General features: G+C 42.8%; 1 protein-coding gene across 1 annotated transcript; it reads right to left on the reverse strand.

Moving 5' to 3' along the window:
• Positions 1-288: 288 nt before the first annotated feature.
• LOC131293192 (uncharacterized) lies at positions 289-3,113 on the reverse strand. The gene is made up of 3 exons (XM_058321272.1): positions 2,553-3,113; positions 1,745-1,835; positions 289-1,670 (listed from the first exon to the last, which is right to left on the reverse strand). Exons 1-3 carry the CDS (start codon positions 3,111-3,113, stop codon positions 289-291), a joined length of 2,034 nt encoding a protein of 677 aa, XP_058177255.1.
• Between the last annotated feature and the right edge of the window lie 19,607 nt (positions 3,114-22,720).

Genomic DNA, 22,720 nt, shown 5'->3' on the forward strand with positions numbered 1-22,720 from the left:
AACTGAAAAATAAATTTATAAATATGTGCCTTTACAATAGTTTTTGCCACACAATTCATTGAAATTGTAGTTATTATCAGTATTAAAGGCGGACTTATTCCTTGTAAACCTAATCTTGTTTACCGTTGCATGTAATTTGCCACAAAACGAATGATAATCAACTTATCGAAAACCAATAGATTACATACACCCTAATGGGTAGGGTTATCTCAACACGAAACCAAATGGTGGTATATTTTAAGAATTATTTATTGTTCAACTAAATGCTGCCCGCTTGGTACGTCGCCCCTAATAGAAGTCGTACGCCGCCAGGGGCAGCTCCGGGTGCATTTGCTGCACCGCCGACGCCTGAAACGGAACGCCACCGTGAATCGTCGGTGACGATCCTTTAAGGTAATTGTTGCCGTACCGGTAATTATCCGTACCAGCAGCGTACACCGTTGAGGTGTAGTGCAGCTCCGACTGATGCTGCTGATGATGGTGATGATGCTGCTGCTGCTGGGTCATCGCTGCCACGGCTTTCGGAGAACCCGATAGCATCGTTGAGGTCGTACTGATATAGCTGGATGCTCCGTACGGCTGCTCGAAGCTGCTTCCAGTCGAGATCGCCACACTTGGTCCTACCGAGTCCGCCTGTCCATGATAGCCATAATTGACGCCATTGCTGTTTGTGAGTGGATGGTGATGGTCCAGGTGAGCCTCATAGCTGTTCGGGGTGGATTTGGTCACGCCACTCGTGCAGATAATGCTGTTGTTATTGGCGGCGGAGTTACTATTGTTGTTGTTGTGGGCAAAGTAGGTCCCCGCCGTCGAGGACGGTCTGTAGTGGTAGGCCGGCTTTTTGTACTGACCCGGTTCGCAGTCGTATGGCCGTGTGGTACGGGACGTGACCCCCGTGCAGTTGGCATCGGCTCCGAGCGATTGCTTAGCTGTAGTAGAAGCCTCTTTCTTGATGTACCGTAGGATATCTTTGGATGGACTTTCATCAAGCGCCGGAAGACTGCCGTAACCATCGCTGGCGAAGTACTTCCCGATCGGTTGTTCCGTAACCGTTTGTCCAACACCCATTCCATCAGCCACCGTGGTGTGACTCCCTGCCGATCCTCCACCAGTGGCATAAGAGCAGGACTGGTAACTTCCACCCACCAGATCCCCGTTGTTCGTGGTTCCACTGCTGGCCGTACCGAAGATGTACTCCGGGCTGATTTGGTTGCACTTCTTATAGATCGCGCCACTCCCGAGGTCCAGCAACGTCGTCGGTGTCGCGGTCGTTAGGTGACTGACGACTGCCGCCGATCCCGCACTCGACTGCTGCCGCAGTGGTTGATCCAGTTGAAAGATCTCATCCGGATGGAAGCACTCGTTTATCAGGCTGGATGTGCGCAGCTGGGAACAGCCGGGGGTGCTACTGGCCGACGATGTCTGGCAGTGGCTCATACTCGATCCATTCGCGTCATATCCGGTAGAGGCTTGCGTGAAGGAATCCCCTGCCGCAGATTCATACGCAGACCAGGCGGAACTGCAGTGATGCTGCTGAAGGGAAGGTTGTGGATGGGCGGATTGGTCGAAAAAAGATCCATTTTCTTCCACAGCTCTTGCTAGGGAAGTACTAATTTTCGTCCGACAAACGCAGGGAGTTCGGGTGCAGGATAGACACTTCGTAGTATCTCCTGAAAAAGAATAAGTTTTCCTCCATTAGTATCCATTTATTTTTGGTAGCTCTGAAAGGGTTTGTAAATCTTACCGTAACTGGGATCGGGAATCAACGGTGGAGGCTGCAATATCTCCGGTCCTGAAGCTCCATTCGACTTGGTTGAGGACTTCAAGGACATTAGCTGTGGTAATAAAGTAGAATTTTTATAAACCTGGAGTAAAGAAAACATTTGCTAGCCGTTCAGCATTTCTTGATGAGATCGATTAAAAGAGAGATCGGTACAAAGCTATTTTCTGCTCCGACATTGGTTTGACAGTTGGTTCAAACAGTATTTACAATCATACTTGCAAAATGTGAAAGATCTTTGCAATAATCTTTTAAATGATATAGGTCTCCAAAATATAGATGATTTAAATGATATAGCAAATTTGGGATCAAAGTCTAGAGTTATGGACCTTGCAGATATTGTAGTAAAATAATATCCGTGTAGTCGAAATCCGTGGTCCTCGATGCGAAGTCATGGGATATGGATCATGTTGGTCGCCATGATATGACCGAATTCTAGTATGCTGGTCTTCCACACGAGCAACCGTCCTACAGAACATATACCGAACGCTTCAATTGCCTGTCCAATTAGTAAAAAGTACTAAATTTTCTGTTTTACACAAACTTTTCGAAAGGTAAAAACATTCAACCTAACTGTCAAAATTATTCTTATAATTTCTGACGCGTTGCAAGGTATGCTGTGACCTTTCTTTTTACCGATCTTGGATTGGTGTTACATCATCGATTTTTCCATGGTAACTACTTCGGTCTCCTTAAGAGTTACTTCGATTAACAGATGAAAAATTCCCTTTTCATCCATTAATGCTGCAGGGTCATCGCTCCAATCGCTTACCTTATTCCCCAGGGCGGCATCCCGCAACAGCAACACCGAAAGCTTCTTGGCCTTGGCCGCCTTCCCTCCGGCACCGATGATCTTCCGCGTCTCACCCGACGTCTTCGACTCGGGCTGCGGATGATCGTGCGCGCCCTTCGCCTGGAAGAAGATGGCCTTCTCCGTGTGGCGCCAGTAGTGCGTCACCGGGTAGCCACAGTGGCCCCGGCACGGAAGCACCTCCAGCCGGCCCGCCTTGCAGTTGCGGTTCGGACATGCCCGGCCCTGCTGCTTCCGGCGTGCCTTATCACAGATGGCGGGCCGCAGGTGAATGTGGCCGCCAGTTGGGAGTTTGCAGCGGGCCGAACACACCAGCACCCCGAGGCAGCTCTTCTTCAGGATGCTCACGTTGTGGTTGTTGGTGTTGCGCATCGCCCAGCCCGAGATGTGCTTCCGGGCATGGTCGTCCGACGGATGGTACACGTAGCGCACGTGCCCGTCGGACCACTCGTTGAACTTGTCGTACACGAGCTCTTGGATGAACGGGATGTGCGCGTCGTTGATGTCCCACTCGCCGGCCATTTTGTAACTAGGATATTATATCAGATTATTATATGATTAAAACAATAAAAAGAATGCCTTTGCGAAAGATACAAATATGAAGGCATGTCGACATCAGACACTAACGGCGTTTGAATGAATTAACAACAGTTTGACAATCATTGGCACATTTCCTTTACGTATTGTAAACCATTTTATTTAAGTTTTCAAGGCACGTTAAAATAAGTTAAAAAAAAATAAGAAGGTTCGTAAAAATGTATCAAAAGTTTTATCATTAAAATCACAACTGTTAATAAAGAATGCTTTCTTTGACTAAAAAAGCACACAAGACAGTTCAGAAAACTTAACTAGCGAAAATGTACTACTTTCATCTACAAAATGTTATAGGAAAAGCACACTTCTAACGTCTCCATGCTAAGCTTTCAAGAGCAAAATCTTTTCAATTTCGATCGTTCCAAGTTTGAAAACACGTGTAACATCCAATTATGTAATTGAGAACCAATCAAGAAGAACAACAGAACAGGCCTATAACTGCTTCCAACGGCATTCCTCAGACAGATTACTAGCAATTGGGCTTTAATTATTTATTTTGTAGAGATGATGTTGCTTAGCCATCAATTCCGATTGGTTAATTCCGAATCGTTGATCGTGAAAAGGTTTTTATTGTTCAAATGAGGCTTCTCCAGCAAAGTTCATTGAACAAACAACCAATAAGGATTCGGTATGTTTTGATAATTTAAAAGTGTGTACATTTCAGGGTTTCTCCAAACAAAATTGTGGAAAAGAAAGATGAACAGAAAACATTAGGGAAAAACCAGTCACCAGTTGAAATCAAAGCAAAGTTATAAAAAAATATATTCATTGAAATTATCGTTATGATTAATTTGATAAAAAACTTTTTTAAGTATCTATTTTTGATCTCATGCACATTGTTTAAACACATCATACGTACATTTTTAACGAAAACTGGATAGAATTATTAGCGCCCACCAATTAAGTATCTCGAACCTATTCTTCAATTTATCACATTCAACACATTTTTAACTTCTTTCAGCTCAGCCACAAATTGCTTATTTTAAGACTTTACACTTTTTACATTTCACTGTTCGCTCGAAAAGCGGCTTTTTTAATGTGCTTCGTATGCAAGAGATCCGATGGTTTGTTTCACTTAAAATATTAAACTTTTCTTACAACCAACTCAAAAGCGAACAGTTCACAACAACAATTGAATTCACAACACTTTTCGAAACTTTTAATTGCAGAACCGGCACGTAATAAGTACACTAAATTATGTTTTTTCACACAATTTTCACCCAAACGAGATCGAGTGTCTGTTCATTTATCCCCGCTCAGTAAAAAAAAAATGCCGAAAAATCCGACACCGCGGCATCGAACCGAAACCCCGAACCCTTCGACGGACGATCGAACGCACTATCGACGGGCGCGAGCTGTGGAAAACAATTGGAACCGAATTTGACGAAACGCTTGTTTGCTTCTTGTAACGCTATGTCCGTGTAGCGCGGAGTGTCGATCTGCCCCCTTTTTCTGGGCTGCTCTCGCTGTTTTTCGTGTGCTCTCGCGGGCTCTCCCATGGGGTTGGAAAACCCTCAACACATCCTCTCGCTTTTCCGTGGCGTGATCTCGCGCGCGATGCCAAACCGTTTTGGAGCATTTGAACCAAACAACCTAACGCGCTGGGCTCGAGGGGTAGCTTTCTGGACCGGCGTGCGGTTCTCTCGGGTTCTCTCACCCTCGCACTTATATTTTTTTAAATGCTTTGTTTGCTCCCTTTTTCTCACGCTTCTCTCTATATCTCTCTACTTTCGTCCCTTGAGGGCGCAAGGGGGAACATAAACGATTCCTAACGAATTATTGGTAGAACGAACCGATTCGGTGGCAGCGTAAATTACACAACCAAACACCGCCACCATCTTCTAGCAACCATCATCAACATGATCATCATCATCATCATCGTCGTGTTGATCGTCGTAGCCGGCATCTTTCCTTTGCGGTGCATCTCATTTGTCAAGCTCACCCACCGAGACGGGATTGCATTCCGCCATCCCAAAGAAGAAAATTCTCTCGCCATATTTTACCTCCCCTATTTTTTAATTTAGTCTCTTTTTTATTCCGATCGAAAGAAAATGGGGGCGCATTGCTTCCTGTAATAAACATTAAATGCGAGGGTGCAATGTTTTTCTTCATCGCGTAGGCTGTGAGCGAGTTTGTGTTTTCTCTTTCCCTCGTGATGATGATTTCTATCTCACGTTCTTTGCTCGCCGTTTACTTTTAGTCGCCGGAGGGATGAAAATGCATCTCTTTCCTTTCTCGATCCCACATTTTCCTTCGTGCTTGCACTTGCGCATAATGGTTTGCTTAAAAAAGCAGGCCCTTCCCTTCGCTATAACCCTTCAACTAGTGTTCAACGTGAAACAGGCGCAAGGACAACGAGATGGCGATGTGTTTCATCTCGCTTTTCTCGCTTTTCCTTTTTCGCCCACGCAGTCTCAAACAGGCACGCTTCTGCTCAAAAATACGCTCTCCAAACGCTGCTTTTCCAACAGCTCCACCTTTTTTTCACCTTCCTTCTCCCTCGCTCGCTTTCTCTAGTGCGTTTTCCAGTCCTACTTAGCGCCGCCTGTTGCCCTCCGTTCAAGAAAGCTTTCCCATCCGAAAGGGTTTTTCCTGCGAGGAATCCACTGGCACGGAATGTGCGTTAATCAGTGTGGCGGTTTTGCGGCTCCGAAACCGAAGATTGGCGGATTGTATGTAGGATTAGAGTAACCGCACGGTTGTCAACACGGTCGGTGAAATTGTTACATTGTGCTCCGTTTTGTTGTGGCCAGCGCAATGTTTGCTCGTAGTGTGTGTTTGTTTCCGAGAGGATGAAACAAGAAAACATTTTAACCGTTTAAGATGTGGTATTAGGTTGAGTTTGATGGGAAATAGTACATTTGATAGCTCATTTTTGTTTCTGAAAATTAATCAAATATTTGTGCCATTCTATGTGTTGCAATACCACTTGCATTAATTTTTTGAAATATGTTCGCTTATCTACATAAGATGTCCAACACACAAATGAAAGCTACTCTGAAATGCTCATTTGACCACAAAAAAAAATCCCCAATATTATTCTTTTCAGATTTATGTTTCATATTGTGAGTGAATATTCTTTTTCCATTTTCCCTTATTTTTCATTGATATTGTTAGTTGATTTGTTTTTGACTCATATGGCTCAAATGTAAAAGTTGGATGCAAGAAAAAGGATAGAATGGTGAAAATAATAAGTATTTTTGCAATATAAAAAACAAGTGAATTCAAATGAAAAATAAAATTAGACGAAACATAGAAAGTAAACGATGATTTAACAATGAAAGAGAAGTAAAAAGGTTAAAATGTAAATCATAAAACGAAAAGAATCTAATAAATTAGAATATTTTTTTTGTAATCTTTTACTTACTAAAATATTTTTCATGAAACACATTTGCCAGCTTTATTGCTTTTGTATGATTTGGAGCTACCAAATGTTGACCTATGCGATCTTCCATTTCTAATCCATTACATTAACGTACGTACAATAATCCTCCCATTGAAAATTTTCACTTTCACACCGCCGGATTGGCGAACGGTTAAGCGAAAAGTTCCTATCCGTCTTTGGTAGAATTGTCACTTGATTGATTATCGGCCTCGGAAAAACCAGTCCGATGCGTACCCTGAACTGAATCGCGCACCTTTGGCACGGCCACGAGGGTGGAAATGCACATTTTCTCACCAATCGACTTTTGACTCGCCGTTATCGATCACTGACGGGTGACCGACGCCCTTCTGACCCGTTTCGGGGTGCGTGATTTACGACCGCCGTCCAATCGATCTATCGCAGCTATCGTAACGATCATCTCGCCACCACCGGCATGAGCGGGCCCTTAGCGCCAACGGGGATCCAACTGGGAAAGTGGAAATCGATCTGATGAAACAATCCGCCCAATTGAACTGGACCTACCGCACTCTTGCAGGGGATGCTGCTGCGATTGGAGACATTTACTATCGCTTACCGAAATCAACATTGAATGATTAATTACTAGAGCATATTTCATCAAAAGATATTAGGAATTGACTATAAGCATTGGTTTGAGGCATGGAAACGTAAACGTATGTTCCACTCATCACAAAAGCAAGTTATCGATTTAGAAAAGAAAGAACAACACTAAAACAAAACAAAACAAAACTATCTTTTATAACAAATAAAAAAATTATAGGAAATTTACTCCTTAACAAAAGAGAAGTGGAATTGATTTCATTCTCTAAACGGTAAAACTTGTTCAACTTAAATTGTCTTGTTGCTTTTTTTGCTTGCTCTAGCATTTGCTAGAAATATGACAGTAATTGTATGTAAAGTCAAGCAAATATATAATGTATAAAAATATGACTAGTGCTCAAGAAAGCTGGATGAAATTTCAAACAATTTCTCAACCATCTTTTCTTCCAGATCGAACATTTAACGGCTAAAATAGTTAGCTCTCTCATCTATTTGTTTACATGATCTATTTATTTAGATCTATTTATATGCACTAAATATGCTACCCATTTCCGAGTATTTGAATGAACTAAATTTCACACCGATTGATTTATTGTCAAGTTGTTTTTTTTCTCTCTTTTCGAGCCTTCCGACAGCCAGTCGCGGAGACAGTTCTCACCAAACAATTGCGCCGGTGTCGGCAAGGGCCGGCTGCTTTCGCCAGGCGCCCGCATAATCAAGGCCCGCGGGACTCCGTTCTGGCCCGGACGATCCCAGGAGCCTCCTGGTCTGGCACGGGCTTATCCCGACGGCGAGCCCGATTGCAGCGGGCTTGGAAAATCTCATCCCGCTCGACCCCACACGTCACACAGCCGGATTTACCGACCGAGTCAGTGATTTGAAGCGCAGCCGAACGAGAGAAAACAGCCCGAACCCGCGGCCGGCCCGAAAGTCGTTTGATGAAAATTGATTATTTTTTATTTTATTGGGACTTAATTGATGAAAATCCAAACACTTTCCCGCCGCCGCCGCCGCCGTCCGATCCGGTGCCTGGTTTTTGCCAGTCGCACCCGCAGGCCGCTTTCACCACTCCATGGGTTTTTGTTAAATTCCCCGTGAAAGTGTTTTACACCCCCGGAAGAGTTTTTTTTTTACAATTTTTTGTTGAATTCTGGTTTGCAAGAAATGAAAAAATATTGCACAACCCTCGTTCAACACGACCAACATTGCTTTCCGGTGGGAAAAAGTGGGAAAACAAGTTGACATTTAGTGTTGAAATCGCATCGATATCTGGGCCATATTTTCCGTGTTTTTATCCAAACACGAAGAAAAAGGGTCACAGCAAATCGTATTTGAAGGATGCCTTTTGTTTTTGACAGTTCAATGACGCATTTAAGGGGAGACTTTAAAAAAAAACATCCTAAAAAGATATCCCGCGTGTCCTTGTTTTGGGAACGAGGTCGAGATGATGATCGCCGACTATTGTTGGGCAATCAGTTGTTGGTGGTTTTTCTTTCCGGAACGACCCAAAAGGCGGAAGGACCACCCTCATAATTTTGCCCCTCGCGACCCAGAGACCCGAAGAACTCCGAAGGAGACCCCCAGGGGGAAAGGAAGTGAACGGCAGGGAGAGAGAAAGAAGGAAGAAAAAAGGCAACATCAACTCAAACTCCCTTCCGACGAGAGCCCTCGACGCACGTTCCCACGTTCAAGTGCTAATAAAACCATCATCTTCGTCGGCTGCAAAGGCATATTTGGCACTTCCACCGTTTCCATACTGGTTGCCGTCGTTCGGAACGACGTTGGGCATTTTTGGGGTCAGGACTTTTCTCAGGAAGCGACACCGCGATCCGATCCGGAAAGGGAGCGCGCGATCGTCCTTCGAGCGTCTGATTCGAAAGGGGAGATAATCGGGACGGGTCATTTGGTAGTGTTTTTGTTTTATCGATGATGTTTCTTTCCCTTCCGCTGCACGGGCGCGATCCTCAGGCACCGGAAGGACGGAAAAGCGAAGGTGCGAAGGACCTTCGCCTCGTGCGCTAATCAACGGTGACGGACGTTTCTCGGGCTTATCTGAGTGTTTGTGTCTGTGGTTGCCGATGTTCGGCTGGGTGTCGATGTGTGCTTGTGGTTATTTTCGTATTTTCCTTAGCCTGGGATAATCTGCGCGGCTAAGGGGTGAAAAAGGCACACTCGTTCGATATACTTTACAGGGTAATAAAATTGGAACACCTTTTTTGTCGGAACGATGGGGGCTTTTTTTTCTCGTGAGAATATTTTTTCACCAATTTCTTGTTTTGATGTGCTTGTTTGGCTTTTCTTTCGCAGAGACTAATTGATTTCAAATTGAGATGTTTGTGTTCACCGGAAAATTTAAACTTATCGACGAACACAGTAAATGCAACAAATGAAGTCTTACTTTACTTTTACTCAACCATGTGATAGGATTAGTTAAATTTCTTTCAGGTTTTCCAATAAAAACTCTAACTTCAACATGTAAGCCACGAGAAGAACTGCGTCGTCTTCCAGATCAAACTACACACTGATGAACTGAATTGTGATTGATCCTGTTGCCGGTCGACTGACGATGAAGTTCGATCTGGTCAGTTTACATATACTTGTTAAGTTGCCTACTTATTACATTTCTATGGATATTTGGTGTAAGTGGTTGGCCCAATGTGTTTTCTTTGCGTTGGCTAACACGTTCTGCGCTGACATGTTTCAGTTTGAATTTGGTTATTTCATTATTTAATTCAATGTTGTGTTGTAGCCTTCTTTGATTTTGCGACACGTGTTCGAATCTTATGCAAGATCTTTCTGAACGTTACGCTTATCAACATTTTTGATGCGAGCTCTTGCTACGTTTGTTTTCTATGAGTTGTTTCATCATTTGCATTAATGTGTACAACATATTAATTCGGTTTCTTGGTTTTGATCTGCTGAACATGTTCTTGCATGTTGTGTTTTGATATCTGACATTATTGTGTGGTTCTAAGGAGCGATTAATTCTTTCTTTGTAGCAAGACTTTGTTACCAGATTGTGACATTCTGCTATAGAGTGTTTCCTAAACATATGAAATAAAATAAAACATGAACTGTTCAAGTAATGATTAAACGATACATAGAGGGTTTAGAATGGAATCCTATCCTCACTGATTCTAGACACTATTTTTTAAATTATAAACTTCAATCCCAAGATAAACTGGATCAAATTGCCAAAGAGGGACGATTTTAATTGATTTAGAGCTTAGCTTAACTGTTTAGAAAGTTTACTTATATTTTATTACTAACATTGTAGCAATTCTTGCCTGTTGAGTATCTTCGATGTTTTTAACAGAATTTAAAAAGATTTAAAATCGGATACATTACTATTACGATGGATTGACACAAATTTTCAATGAAACATTTCCTTCATGGCAGAGCCAATAAACAAGCATACAACGGTAAAAAAGTTAAACATAATTCTAATACTATGGTTCATATTCCAAAGTGTTCCATTTCTGTCTTTTTCTGCTTTCTAGTTTACCGAAATAAATTTATGTTGTGACTCTAAACTTTGAATAAACCCTTTTAAGATAAAGGCTTCAAATAGTTTCGTAGCCTTTTCTCAATTTTATACGCGATAGTTTAAACATGATATTTATAGCGAAAGACTATCTTTTCCTTTTGACTCACTCATGTGATTGATGCTATATGGTACTTAAAATTCCACAGTGAATATTTGTGCTGCATTATAGATTGAAATGGACCGTATGTCGGCAACACAACGATGATAGATCGCGATGACGATGCAACTAAACACAGCACGAAACCGATGCTACCTATCAATCGTAAATCAATAGCTCTCCTTGATCATTCAGTGCTCTTCAGCGTTTGTTCCAAACCGTTCAGCCGTGACGTACCTCATTTTCCACCACGTGTCATAACGTTACTTTACCTCGCTTTCATAGTACTTTTCCATCCAAACGCACCCCCATTGTATTGCATTCCCTCCCCCAGGGAGACGGGGACAGTAAATTTCGAAACATCATCCGAAAAGACCACCGACATCCAAGCAGTCGTAGAAATTAGTCATCGCTATCATTCCGGCAATATGTCCGGCGCTTGCCGCAGAACCGGCAGCTGATAAGGCGTACGGCACGCGAATGGCACACGAATGCATCGGATGCATTTCTCCGCATCACCCCACCACCTCCGGGCAAACCGTGCATTACTGTACATTACTTTACGACCCTTCCACTCCCACCTTGGGGTGAGTTTGAGTGTCCGGAGACCCCTAGGGGTGGCATTTTAGGGATGCGGAAGCCGATAGAGGAACAGAAAAAACAGATGTTTCACTTTGTACCGCGATTTCTTTGCGGGAACAAACGCGAATCAATCGCGAATGGTTTCGAACGGTGGAAAATGCACCCCGCAAACAGGGGGTGGACTGCCCTCCGACTCTGCTCTTTAAATTGCCTGTCGGCGAGGTCCTTTTATTTATCGCCGGCTTTTATTCTCCCAACTGGAACGGGTAAACCTCGTGACGATGCGTGAATAAATTTAATGCTCCACTGACTGCAGGAGGGCCTTGGCTCACGGAAGAACACACACTACAAAAAAAAACCTACAAACCCTGATATCTGATATCTGACCCCCCCGAAAATGAAACCCAAAAAAAGGTCTGGACAGTAAAACTGTACTTGTGGCGCAAGTGGTGGCAATTTAAAAATTAAAGGGCCCGCGGAGGAACGCCCGTGATGATAGGATCTAATGTATTCGCGTCAAATGCTGCCCCCGGAGGAGCGGACTTTGCGTGTCACGCTTCGGCCATATGGTACCCCAGGGTAGGGTCATCACCACGCCAGAATTCCATCAGCTACACCTCCCACCACCGATACGATCCGATAGGGTGGACATGCGACACGTGTTCAGGACCTTATCCGATGCAGGGCTATCTTTTGCGAGGCTCTAAATCAATTAAAATCGTCCCTCTTTGGCAATTCGACACAAATTCCTTCCCAGAAATTTTGCTGAAGTCATTTAAAGGATTTAAAATAAAATGTTACCTATAAAATGAGGTTACCTTGGAGTTTTTGAAGTTTATAATTTAAAAAAAAAAGATTTGAGATCTGTGAGGAGGTTCAAAACTAATATCAATGTTCGACCAATTCACTACAAATTAGTATTACTTCATCAACATCTTCTTCATATTCTAGTTGTTTCATAAGTTGAATGCCCAAGCGAAATCCTGGCGCACGCATCCATCCGTTAAGAGCCATCGACAGCTCCGTCGGCACGATCGTCGATAGATAGATGCATATCTCTATCGTCCACGGTGCTTGAAGTGGCCGCGATAAAGCTGCCCCACGCCAGCTCGCACCGATATGGTCAGTTTAATTGCATGCTAAGTGAGAACAATTTTGACACGTTCCACGTTCCGTAAAAGCTGAAGGTCCAACGCTCAATTAAACCTCCAACCTCCCGGTCCCTGCCCCCCTCCCCCCGGGGAAGGGCTTTTGTTTTAACCTTTCCCTCCCCTCGGAGATGATCTCCCGTTCTGGTCAATTTTGTTTTATTTCATTTTTATTCACTCCTCAACGCAGGAACGGGTCGTGTCTTCGTGAAGCCCCGAAGGAGGGGGGAATGCAAATGCAGTGCAACGGTGCAGTCGTGTGCGGCGTTGGTGCATCTGCTACCGCGTTCCGTCGGAGGACCATATGGTGGCCTTCAATTCGGGGTAGCGTGAGGATGACACAACGTGTTGGGAGGGATTTTTTTCATTATTGCCTCACTAAGTGATTTCTAACGTGGGCTAATCCTGGTGGGGGCGCGATGTTTAGAACGTTTTTAACCAAGAAAGAAATAGAAAAAAATTAACCGAAGTGATAATTACCTGTTATCCGAATGTAAATTACTTTTATTATAACTGACACCTCTGAAAAGCTTTTCGAAACACGAAAGAGGGCCTTTTGTTGGATGAGATAATGTTTTTAGTTCATTTGGTAGACTTTAAAATAACAGAAGCCTTTTGCCTGTTTTGTGTAGTTTTTTGACGCAATTTGTATTACTCTACTCTGTTCTTTTGAGTTTAAAATAATTAACATGTTGACTGCTAAAGCTATCATTTTTTAAAGCCAACTGCCACTAGTTCCAGAAACGTTTGTACTCGATAAATAAATGAAAAAGCAAAGTAATATTAAAATTAATTCTTTGGGAAGCTAAGTCTTTGCTTGGCCTTTGCAACCGTAGGTTTAATAAATGTTGTACATCAATTTTATCAAACAAGATTGTACTAAAAAAGAGTCCGAAAACACTCACGGCAGGCAGTCAAGTACAAACTGTGAAATAATATAACTATCTTTGCAGTATCAACCGAAAAACCACCAAACCATCAAATAAAAACTAAAATGAAACCACAAAGAAGAGATGATCTGGTTCGAAATACCATTGTTCCTTCTATTTCTTTCAGCTTTCCCAGCTCATCGAAGCGGGTTTGCGTATCTCATTAAGAAGTTCATCCATGTCCAGCTTTCGAACTATTTTCTCCGTCAACTGGGTGGCCAGCCAACGGAAGGATGGCATTTGCACTGTGGAAAAAGAGTTAAACAACTAAAAACGACATAAAACAAACAGAAAATGTGACCTCCCCATCCGACCACATCGTGAAACGGAACACCACACGGCCACACGGTGTGGAAAATGTTGAAAAGACGACAAAAGCCTGTCGCCGGAAAATGGGCGATGCGGGTGTTTTAATTGTGCTCAGGTGATATTTTTTACCGCACATTTTTCTCCTCTTTTTTTATTTTATTCCCGCTGCCGCAATTGTCTTCATTTTTTTTCATCTGTTTTCCGGGTCGAAGATCGGTGTCTGGGGAAAGCAGTCTGGTTAAGCGGGGGGCACGGGTTGATGAGAGCCATCGTTTGTCTTACAGTGACACTCGGCAGATTTCTCAACTGGCCTTTTCCCGATGATCGCTTCCATCGGTTGGTCTTTTTTAATATTCCATGTTCTGTTCCGAGCTTTAAAACTGCATTAAACTAACCAAAAGATGGCTTCAGTGTGACATCAAATAAATGACCAAACATGTGTCTAATGGCTAGAGATAAAAGCATACGAATAGAATATATTATTCGTGTAGTATTTAAATACGTGTTTCTTAACACTTTTCCCAATTTTAAACCAATGAAACTTTGTGTGCTTTTTATTGTTTGATTTAGCATGTTTATATAAACGGATTCCCATTTTAACATTCAAATTTTAAATGTTTAAATGATATCTGTTTTTATATATTTTGTCATCCTTATTTTGAGCTAAAAGAATTCAAAAAATATTTCTCCTCTCTAACTTGCGTGTTTTTTTGACAATTGAAAATTAGTACAGACGAAGAGAAAGTACTTCGATCAAATAATTCTGTAATTTCCACATTTTCCTAGGCCCTCATCGTAACGCAGCCACTTTGCAAAACAGTCAAATTAAACAAATTTCCCAACAAAGCCAACTCATAAATTCCAATCATCGGCCCGATAGAAACCAGCACCCCAATTCATTTTTCCACCGTTGTGTGCGCGTTAAGAATCAAAACACTCCAACCCAACAATCAATACCAATATTAATGAACCCTGCGCTTCCGGGTCCCATTATGGACTCGCGTCGTAAACGAACGAGAACAAATTTCCATGCGCATCCCATTCGCATCACCGCCGGACACTAGCTGCCCAGGAAAAATCGCTTCTTCACGGACCCCACAGAAAAATGAACAAACGGGCCCCTTCGCTTCGGTCCATATCGTCGGTCCATTGGTTTCCTTTGTCCGGAGTCCGATTCGAATGACCACGAGTCCTGCGGTTTTCCGATTTGTACGCCACGGCAGCGTAATGAGTGGCATGATTGTGCCTTTTTGTATGTGCGGTGCTGAAACGCTGAAGTGCAAACAAACACCGCGCGAAGGCTCGTAAATTACTCCGACCGTCCTCCGTGTTGGCCCTCCCGAATTGAATGATCCTCGTCCCCCGGTGGACGCTGGTCGAGGTAATACGATTGATATTAGGACATTGGAAGGACCGCAAAAAGGACAATGGTAGGCAAGCGGGCAAGCAAGCTTGTAGTCCCTCGATTCCGTGCTAATTCCGTTTTCACGACTGCGCCGTCCTTTTTAAAAGGACAACAACGGTGTCAATGACAGTCGAGTCGGATGGTCGCAAGTATCCGAGGAAGGAGATGAAGGAGGACGGGAGGAAAGGTGGAAGGCATCGTCACCTGGCCCTAGCCTTGAACACCTTGTGAAAAAGGTAGCAGAAGGACAGTGAGTGACAAGAAAAGTGTAATCCCTACAACAATGAAATAAACATTCAGTAATCTAAAGCCCGTTAAGAATCATTGAAGAATTTATAACAATAAATATTTTGATTCTTTTGAATTTTAAGCAGAAAACCAAAACGATTGCGTTATAAATTTTAAACCGAAATTACATTAGGTCCTTGAAGAAAATATAATCTGAACAGTTGCATTTCAATATCCCATACTAATAATGTAAAGAGTCTTCATCATTAATATTAAAATTATCATGATTATTACTTTTAATTGGCACAGTTGGTTGAAGAATTTTCTCTTAACCGTAATTAGTTCCAACGTTACATAATTATTGAATAACATTTATCTATAGAAGGTACTGGACTCATCAGTATATTCCTTACTATGAGAAAGAATGGTTGCTTCAAGATTACTCCACAAATTACTCAAAATATTAAAATAAAAAAAAACTATTGTATTTGTTTGTACAATTTTGATGGTATATACTTGCAGGTTTCCAAACATAATATCTTATAATAAAACTTTTTAAAGTACAAGCTTACCAGCACTGTATGTAATGCGATCACCAAGAACAGTGGAAACCACAACTATCCTCGCGATCCATTTGCCAGCGATCATGTTGTTTTGTCCAACTCTAAACAATAGCGTCCTTTATGTGACGATTTGATTGACCACACAGTTCCTTTCCAATCCCGAGAACATACAAGCTACGTCCAAAATATCCTCACGTATACGATCTTGCTTTCGAAATGCACGGCACGGAACGAAGTACTTATTTCTATTATGGACCTTCTTTGCTGCTATCTTTACCGTTTGCTTCATGCGCCTTGTTTTATATTTTTTTTCTAAATTTCAATTCCTCTCTATCACCTCGGGCACGTGCACGGCCGTACATGTTTTGATAAATCGGCCCATCGGGGCCCACAGGCCATCCTCGTGCCTCGCACCAGGCCACTTTTATGCTCGCTTGTTTCCGTTGTTGTCGTTGCGTACCGCGTTTTACCTACAGTTTGCACACAGCGATTCCAACTCGTGTGGCTCGTGCTATCCTCTGCCCATGGGCCCATGTCGAAGGCTGCTGGTTTATGCTCTCGTCTAAAAATTATGCGATTCCACCAGCCTTTAGAACGTTTTTTCGTCGTCCCTTCCTTCCTCGTTTTACCTCCATTGCCCACTAATTGAACAATAGGCAAATATGGGCAAAAAGGTATCGGACCGGTGCACGCGGCGCGTATCTAAAACTGCGATGCATCATCCTCGTTTTTTTTTCGTTTGCACAATAAAAATTTCACCTTTTTTCGCATAACACGGACACCGTACCAAACGAAAGGAAATAGAAAAAAAATAGATATCGGCATTATGCTATGCAACTGTGCAAAACAACTCGAACAAAAAATAGGGAAACGATTGAAAAAAAAGCATACAGAAAGCAACGAAAAAAAACCTTTGCGGTAGGGCACGGCACAAATATAATGTCTATGCGACAGTAATTAAAAATGCTTTCATTTATGCTAATGAACGGCAACAATTAGATACTGCCGGCGACGGGTGTGGGCTTTCCGGGGCTGTTCGGAATAATTTCCCGTGATGATGATACCGGCGGAAACTGTCAGCCAGAACTATGCACAACACGGTTTGCCAGCTGAAGTGTGTGATTGATTGGGCGGATTGGGAAACCCTCAATTTTAGATTATCGGAGAAAGTGGACACTTAACTGAAATAGAAAAGAAAGAAAAGTGTTCATTAACGTGTTTTTAATTCGCATAAGCATAGCAATGCATATTTACCTGTTTTGCAAGAAGCACCAAACGATCGTATGGACCAAAGCTTATTTTTCCGAAAATGATGGATTGCGTAGCTACGTCCGTGATGTGTTGCGAAAATCCAAACAATGCTTTAACTGAAAAAACAAAAAAGAAGAAAATTGAAATCAGTATTCATGTAACACGAAACATTTTTGCAAACTAAACAAAACCAAAAAGCACTATGGATACATCAGAAACCAGATAATAAGCTATCAAGTTTTAATAATAAATGTATCGAATATGTTCCTAGTGTTTGGCAATGGAAGATGAATTATTGTAAAGGTTTACGTCGATTCTCAGTTTCTGCTGATAGTCTTATCGATTGACCCACATTTGTCCGGCAGGACAGACAAAAAACAACCAGAAGTAATTAACGAAGGCTACGTAACACACCGTGCCGTGCATAAAATCCCTCCAAAATCCGGCATATGCAATCGAATCGCGCGTCCTAGACAGCTGCGCCACTCGCGGGCTGAGGCTGGAGCAGGTTTTCGTTTAATTCCTCCCCAGATTGGGACTCCACCGTCGAGTCATCGGGCTTCACCGGTAAACGTGCGCCATTAAGCTTTGGCCTCGATAAGGGCTTGCTGGACGAGGCAGTAATTAAAGAGGAAACGGAGTGTGGGTCACTGGGACCCGATGCCGTTTGTGTGGATCAATTTGCAATACCAGTTCGCATATTTACAACCATGGCGCAGCTGTGGCTTTCCCAAGAAGAGATTGTGTTTCATCGCGGTCTGGACCGTTTGGGCATCGGGAGTCCTTTATCGTTTATTACCTTTGTGAGAAGAAAAGGGCAACCGAGGGCATGTGTTTGGTGGAGATGAAAGGAGAAACTTCGCTAGAATGAAAACAAATTGAATTAATACAATGCTCATAGTATTCAAAACATGAATTTGGGTATAAGAACCTAAACGAATTTCAGCACAATGCATGCAACAAAAATCGTTTAAAAAAACAAAAAAAAAATTGAAAGCTTACAAGCTGTATTTTATTTTATGGGATACAACTTTTTCTTTAACTATTAAAACTAGAATAAATTTTAAATAGATGATGAATTTCAAACAACAACTGTAATTCTTCAGATTGCAGTTAAATCTTTCTTGGAATGGAACGATGTTTTCGGTAAATGGAAATAAATTCTAATTTTACAAGCCCGGCCAGAGAAGTTTTCTTGTTGTAAACTAAATACACCGTGGATAGAAATCATCTTATTTCAACAGAATGGGTGTAGATAAATTTTTCAAAAACATTCCGAACTGATTTCTGACTTGTGGTGTAAACAGAAAAAAAGGTTATTTATTTCACAAGGACATTTGTAACCCTCCTTTTTTTGTTATTTTCTATGCAATATTAATGTAGTTTTGAAACAGATTTTTACAACCTTTACCTAGACAACTTCTTCACAGCCTACTAACGAGTGAAACTAGACAAACGGCCAAACCTAATCATTTGCAATCAGCGGACACATTCCAAGCGCCCACGTGAGAAGAAAACACGTGCAGATCTCGAGCGATCCGCTTCACGATCACGACCGACCGACGTCGCCGGTACACATCCTTCGTGCTCCGGCCGTCCGGAAAACAATTTCTTTTGCGCATGCCTGCACCGGGCATGAAACATTTTTGTTAGATTCTTCTCGGTTTCTCGCGCCAAGCCCGTGATTAATGACTCGCGAGCGCTCCCGGGGTCACCCAGTTGACTGGTGAAATAGATATTTTCGATTGTTTACCTTTCCTCGCGTTTGATTGTTTTCTTCTCCTCTTCCCCCTCCCCGGATCGATTCCTAGCTCGAGGTTTTCGTGGAAAGATTGATTAATTTACAAGCGGCTACAAGCTGCCCCGAAGGACTGACCGATAAAGGGTAGCGCGAAGTGGTGAGTGAAAGAAAATCCCAAGACCACAGGCAAAAGTCAACGAAAACATGAGTTTGAAATAGTTGACGGGAAACGATCTTCACCGGCGTGTAATCGTGAATGTGTGCGTGTGTGTGCCGGTTGATTTGTTGGTGAAATGAAAAATTGTTTATTGAAATGTTAGAATTGCACCCGGGACCAAGACGTTCCCGCTCGAAGACGATGATCGTCTTCGGATCGTCTTCGTTGGAACAAATTGATGACTTTTCTCGTGCCCCTTCGACGTCAGCGACAGGTACAGCACCTTGGCTCATCCCGAGACAAATGGATGATTGTGATCCCTTAAAAATATGTATCGAAGAATGTACCACGAGAGGGAGAAACAACACGCAAACATCCCTGGGCCAGCGATCGTGGCCCGAGGTAAAGCTCGGACCTGTCAATCAGAAAATTAATTTAATATCACCACACCAACGCTAGACAAATAGTTTCTTCGGCGTGTAGGCATTACGGTAGACTGGATGGGCCGTGACGAAACGCCTCCCCCGAAATGGGTCGCCCGAAAACGACTTCTTCACCAGCCAAAAACCATAAATCCTAGCGATTAATGGGGGAAAAAAACAAACAACAAGTAACAAGCTACTCTCTAAACACTCCGGATAACTCGAACTCTTTTTTTTCTCGTTCAACAATGGGCAAAGAAAGGTAAGTGGTAGTTTGTTTGGCCCTCGTACCTTTTTTTTAAACTGTTTTGGTTCATTTACATTACATTTCAATAAATTATTGCCACGCACCGAACCGTCTGCTGTTGCTGCTGCCAGGCTTTTTTTTGGTTGTTTCGTGGAAGGATTTCGCTCGAAGAAGCCACATGAGGAGACGAATCGCGTTGATAAGCCTTACGGAGCAAAAACTGCTCACGGTGGACCATATTGTTTCAATAAACTCCGGTGTCGGCTGCTCGTTGTTTGCTCATTCATGAGCGTTTTATTGTCGAATTATTCACCCCCTTGAAAAGCGCCGATGGAATTGAAATTGTCCCTCAATGTTGTGGGATGGAAGGGTTGGTTTTTTTCAAGTGGAGTTTTTTGTTGTTTTTTTAGATGCTTTTTTATGGTTGGCTTTGTTGGTTTTTTGTGCAGCTTGTCGCGTTTGTAACGTTGAATGTTTTTATACGACATAACCTCAATATTATGGTACTTCTTTTATCATGTTAATTTTGATATAAGCATAAGTTTTTTTACGAATATTATGACATTCAGTGGCAACTGAACTGAAGTATCAAAACTTTTTAAAACTTTTTTACTTTTTACTCTTTACTTAGTAAAGTAAATGTGTATTCTATTCTTCACTCCTGATACTATTCTTTAACTATTCGATAATTAAAATTTCATCATTTATGAAGCTTTAATAGAATAATTTTACTTTGCTACATCAATCTAGAAAAAATGCGTAAAACAGTCTACAATAAGTCTCAACCCAATCTTTACCAACAATAACATTTCGATCGAAGGTCAAAACTGTCAACTGTCCAACCGGGGCTCTCCCTACAGCGAACAGCGGGAAGTTATGCTTAGCCAACCGTCGCGATTTGATGTTGTGCATAGTTTCCATAATTGCCAACCGCAAGAAGAAAGCATCCGCAATCGTTAGGCTCGTCATAATAAAAAAGGGCTTCGCTCAAAATCTCTCCAAGTGCCGCTCGGATTCAGCATCGGCCGCGCGTCGATCTCGGTGGCTCGTAAATAAATTGTACAACCGCGTCGGTCCGCGTTCCTTGCTTGCACGAGGCAGCCAAAAGTGAAATACGACCTGCCCAACGAATTCCAATCGATTTGTCGATAGTATTGTATTGTCCGTGGCAATGGCATCCTCCGGTTCTTTCCAGGCATACAAGCGGTTCGCACGTAACATGGAAGGACACTGGGCAGCAGCATCGGCCAAGACATATCGGTGAACGATTCCGCTTGACGTCTTACACTTTAGCTTTGGCACTGCAAACACCCGTTGAACTTTGAACCGGCGACGAAGGAAACGCATCGCCGAACGCATGCTTTCCATTCGGCGCACGTGGCGCGAAGTTGTCGTAGGTCAGCCAGGTTTCCGGTGCGCAGCAGTGCATGTGCACGAAGCAGATGAAGCTGTAGGTGAGAACCACAAACAGGCAAAACTGAACAAAAAAAAAACAAAAAGGCGGTATGAAAACAATTCATAATATCGCTCAATTCCGATCACTCCCAGAAGGGGTTCTCCTAGGTTGAGGGTTTGCACTTTATAGTTTCGCGATCCGGACGTTCCTGGAATTACTACATCTAGGCCGAAATGCCGTGCCAACATACCGTGGTACGAAACGGTGATACTGACATCCATTGAAGCTCCGTCGATGATGATGATGATGATACTGATGATGAGAAGAAGTAGTTCTCGGGCTGCTTATGAAGCTGTCATTTGAGCGTTCAAAGCAAAACCGTGCGTTCCGACTTATTGGAGGGTATGTCCAAAAGTAAAACAGGCTGAAGTTGTCCTAAAATGTAAAAATTATAGGTTAATGATTACGAAAGGAAGAAAAATGTGTTCCATATCTATTTGTGAGAATTTTTTTTTTGTTGTAAAACAAGATACTGCAGCTGATATGTAGGAATTTGAAATATACCAGAAGAAGCAAATACAATAATTAAATTATTAAACCCCATAAATTCTCCCTTCTTTTCGGTTGCCCCTCGAATGTTTCCACGAAACCCAAAGCAACATAAGCGCAGCCGGTTCTGCTTGGAGATTTGCACAACAAGCGACGAACTCCACCACGCTGCGCCACGAATCCGATCGATCGATCTTGTGGTCCATTCTTGGGCAAAGCGTGCGCGCGCGCACATACGCATGCTGACGACGTGCTGCCACCGAGCACCTCCTCGGCCGAACGTAACGTCCCGGGAATGGCACCTGGAGAATGAATCGCAGTGTGGAGTTTAACCGCCGGCCGGCGGTAATTTATTCATATGCAACCAACGCCGGGTGCCGATGTTTATTTAGTGTGTTTTTGGGATCCTTTTTTCTTCCTTTGGGGTTTGTTGCACCTCGATTCGGCCACTTGTTGATTCTGCTGCCCTGGTGCGGGCAGCATTGGTATGCGTCAGAGCAGTACAATCAAGCAGTAGTTTTTTGTTTTGTCTTACTGAACGGGTAAGAAATGTAAGAAGTATTCATGAAGGTACGATTTTTTTGTGATTTGGAAGAAAGCACCTCGGGGATTCGCACGCGACCTGCGACAAAAACTGGATTCAGACGACGAGCCTGCCTCTCTTAAGCGACAAAAAAAAGACGCATTAACTAGCCTCATATTTTTCCCCTGTTTTATTACTTCTGATGCACTTTCGATTTCGCATTTTTAATTTCATACCCGTTTACCCAAATACCCAACCCCATTTCCCGCCGTTCCGTCGAAGCGCGGGTTGAATTTAATGTTGTACCGTTGTCCCATCCCGCCTTCGCCACGCCAGGATGTTTTCCCTCGCACATCACACGAGGAAGCAGATTATTGATTACGGTTCACCCCGATTCATATCACGGACGCACGGCACACAGGATAATGATACAGGTGTTCCACCGGGCGTCAGAACCAGTCAACGAAGCCATCCACACTTGGCACATCTTAACGGGGC

The sequence above is a fragment of the Anopheles ziemanni genome, chromosome 2 (assembly GCF_943734765.1).
Source record: "Anopheles ziemanni chromosome 2, idAnoZiCoDA_A2_x.2, whole genome shotgun sequence".
Taxonomy (NCBI): domain Eukaryota; kingdom Metazoa; phylum Arthropoda; class Insecta; order Diptera; family Culicidae; genus Anopheles; species Anopheles ziemanni.

What these genes read in the sequence shown, in the direction of transcription:
- LOC131293192 (XM_058321272.1), bottom strand. Translation starts at nt 3,113, where the DNA reads ATGGCCGGCGAGTGGGACATCAACGACGCGCACATCCCGTTCATCCAA. An exon ending in ATGCCGCCCTGGGGAATAAG is followed by an intron (nt 1,836 to 2,552) that starts GTAAGCGATTGG and finishes TTATTACCACAG; the next exon opens with CTAATGTCCTTGAAGTCCTC. An exon ending in GATTCCCGATCCCAGTTACG is followed by an intron (nt 1,671 to 1,744) that starts GTAAGATTTACA and finishes ATTCTTTTTCAG; the next exon opens with GAGATACTACGAAGTGTCTA.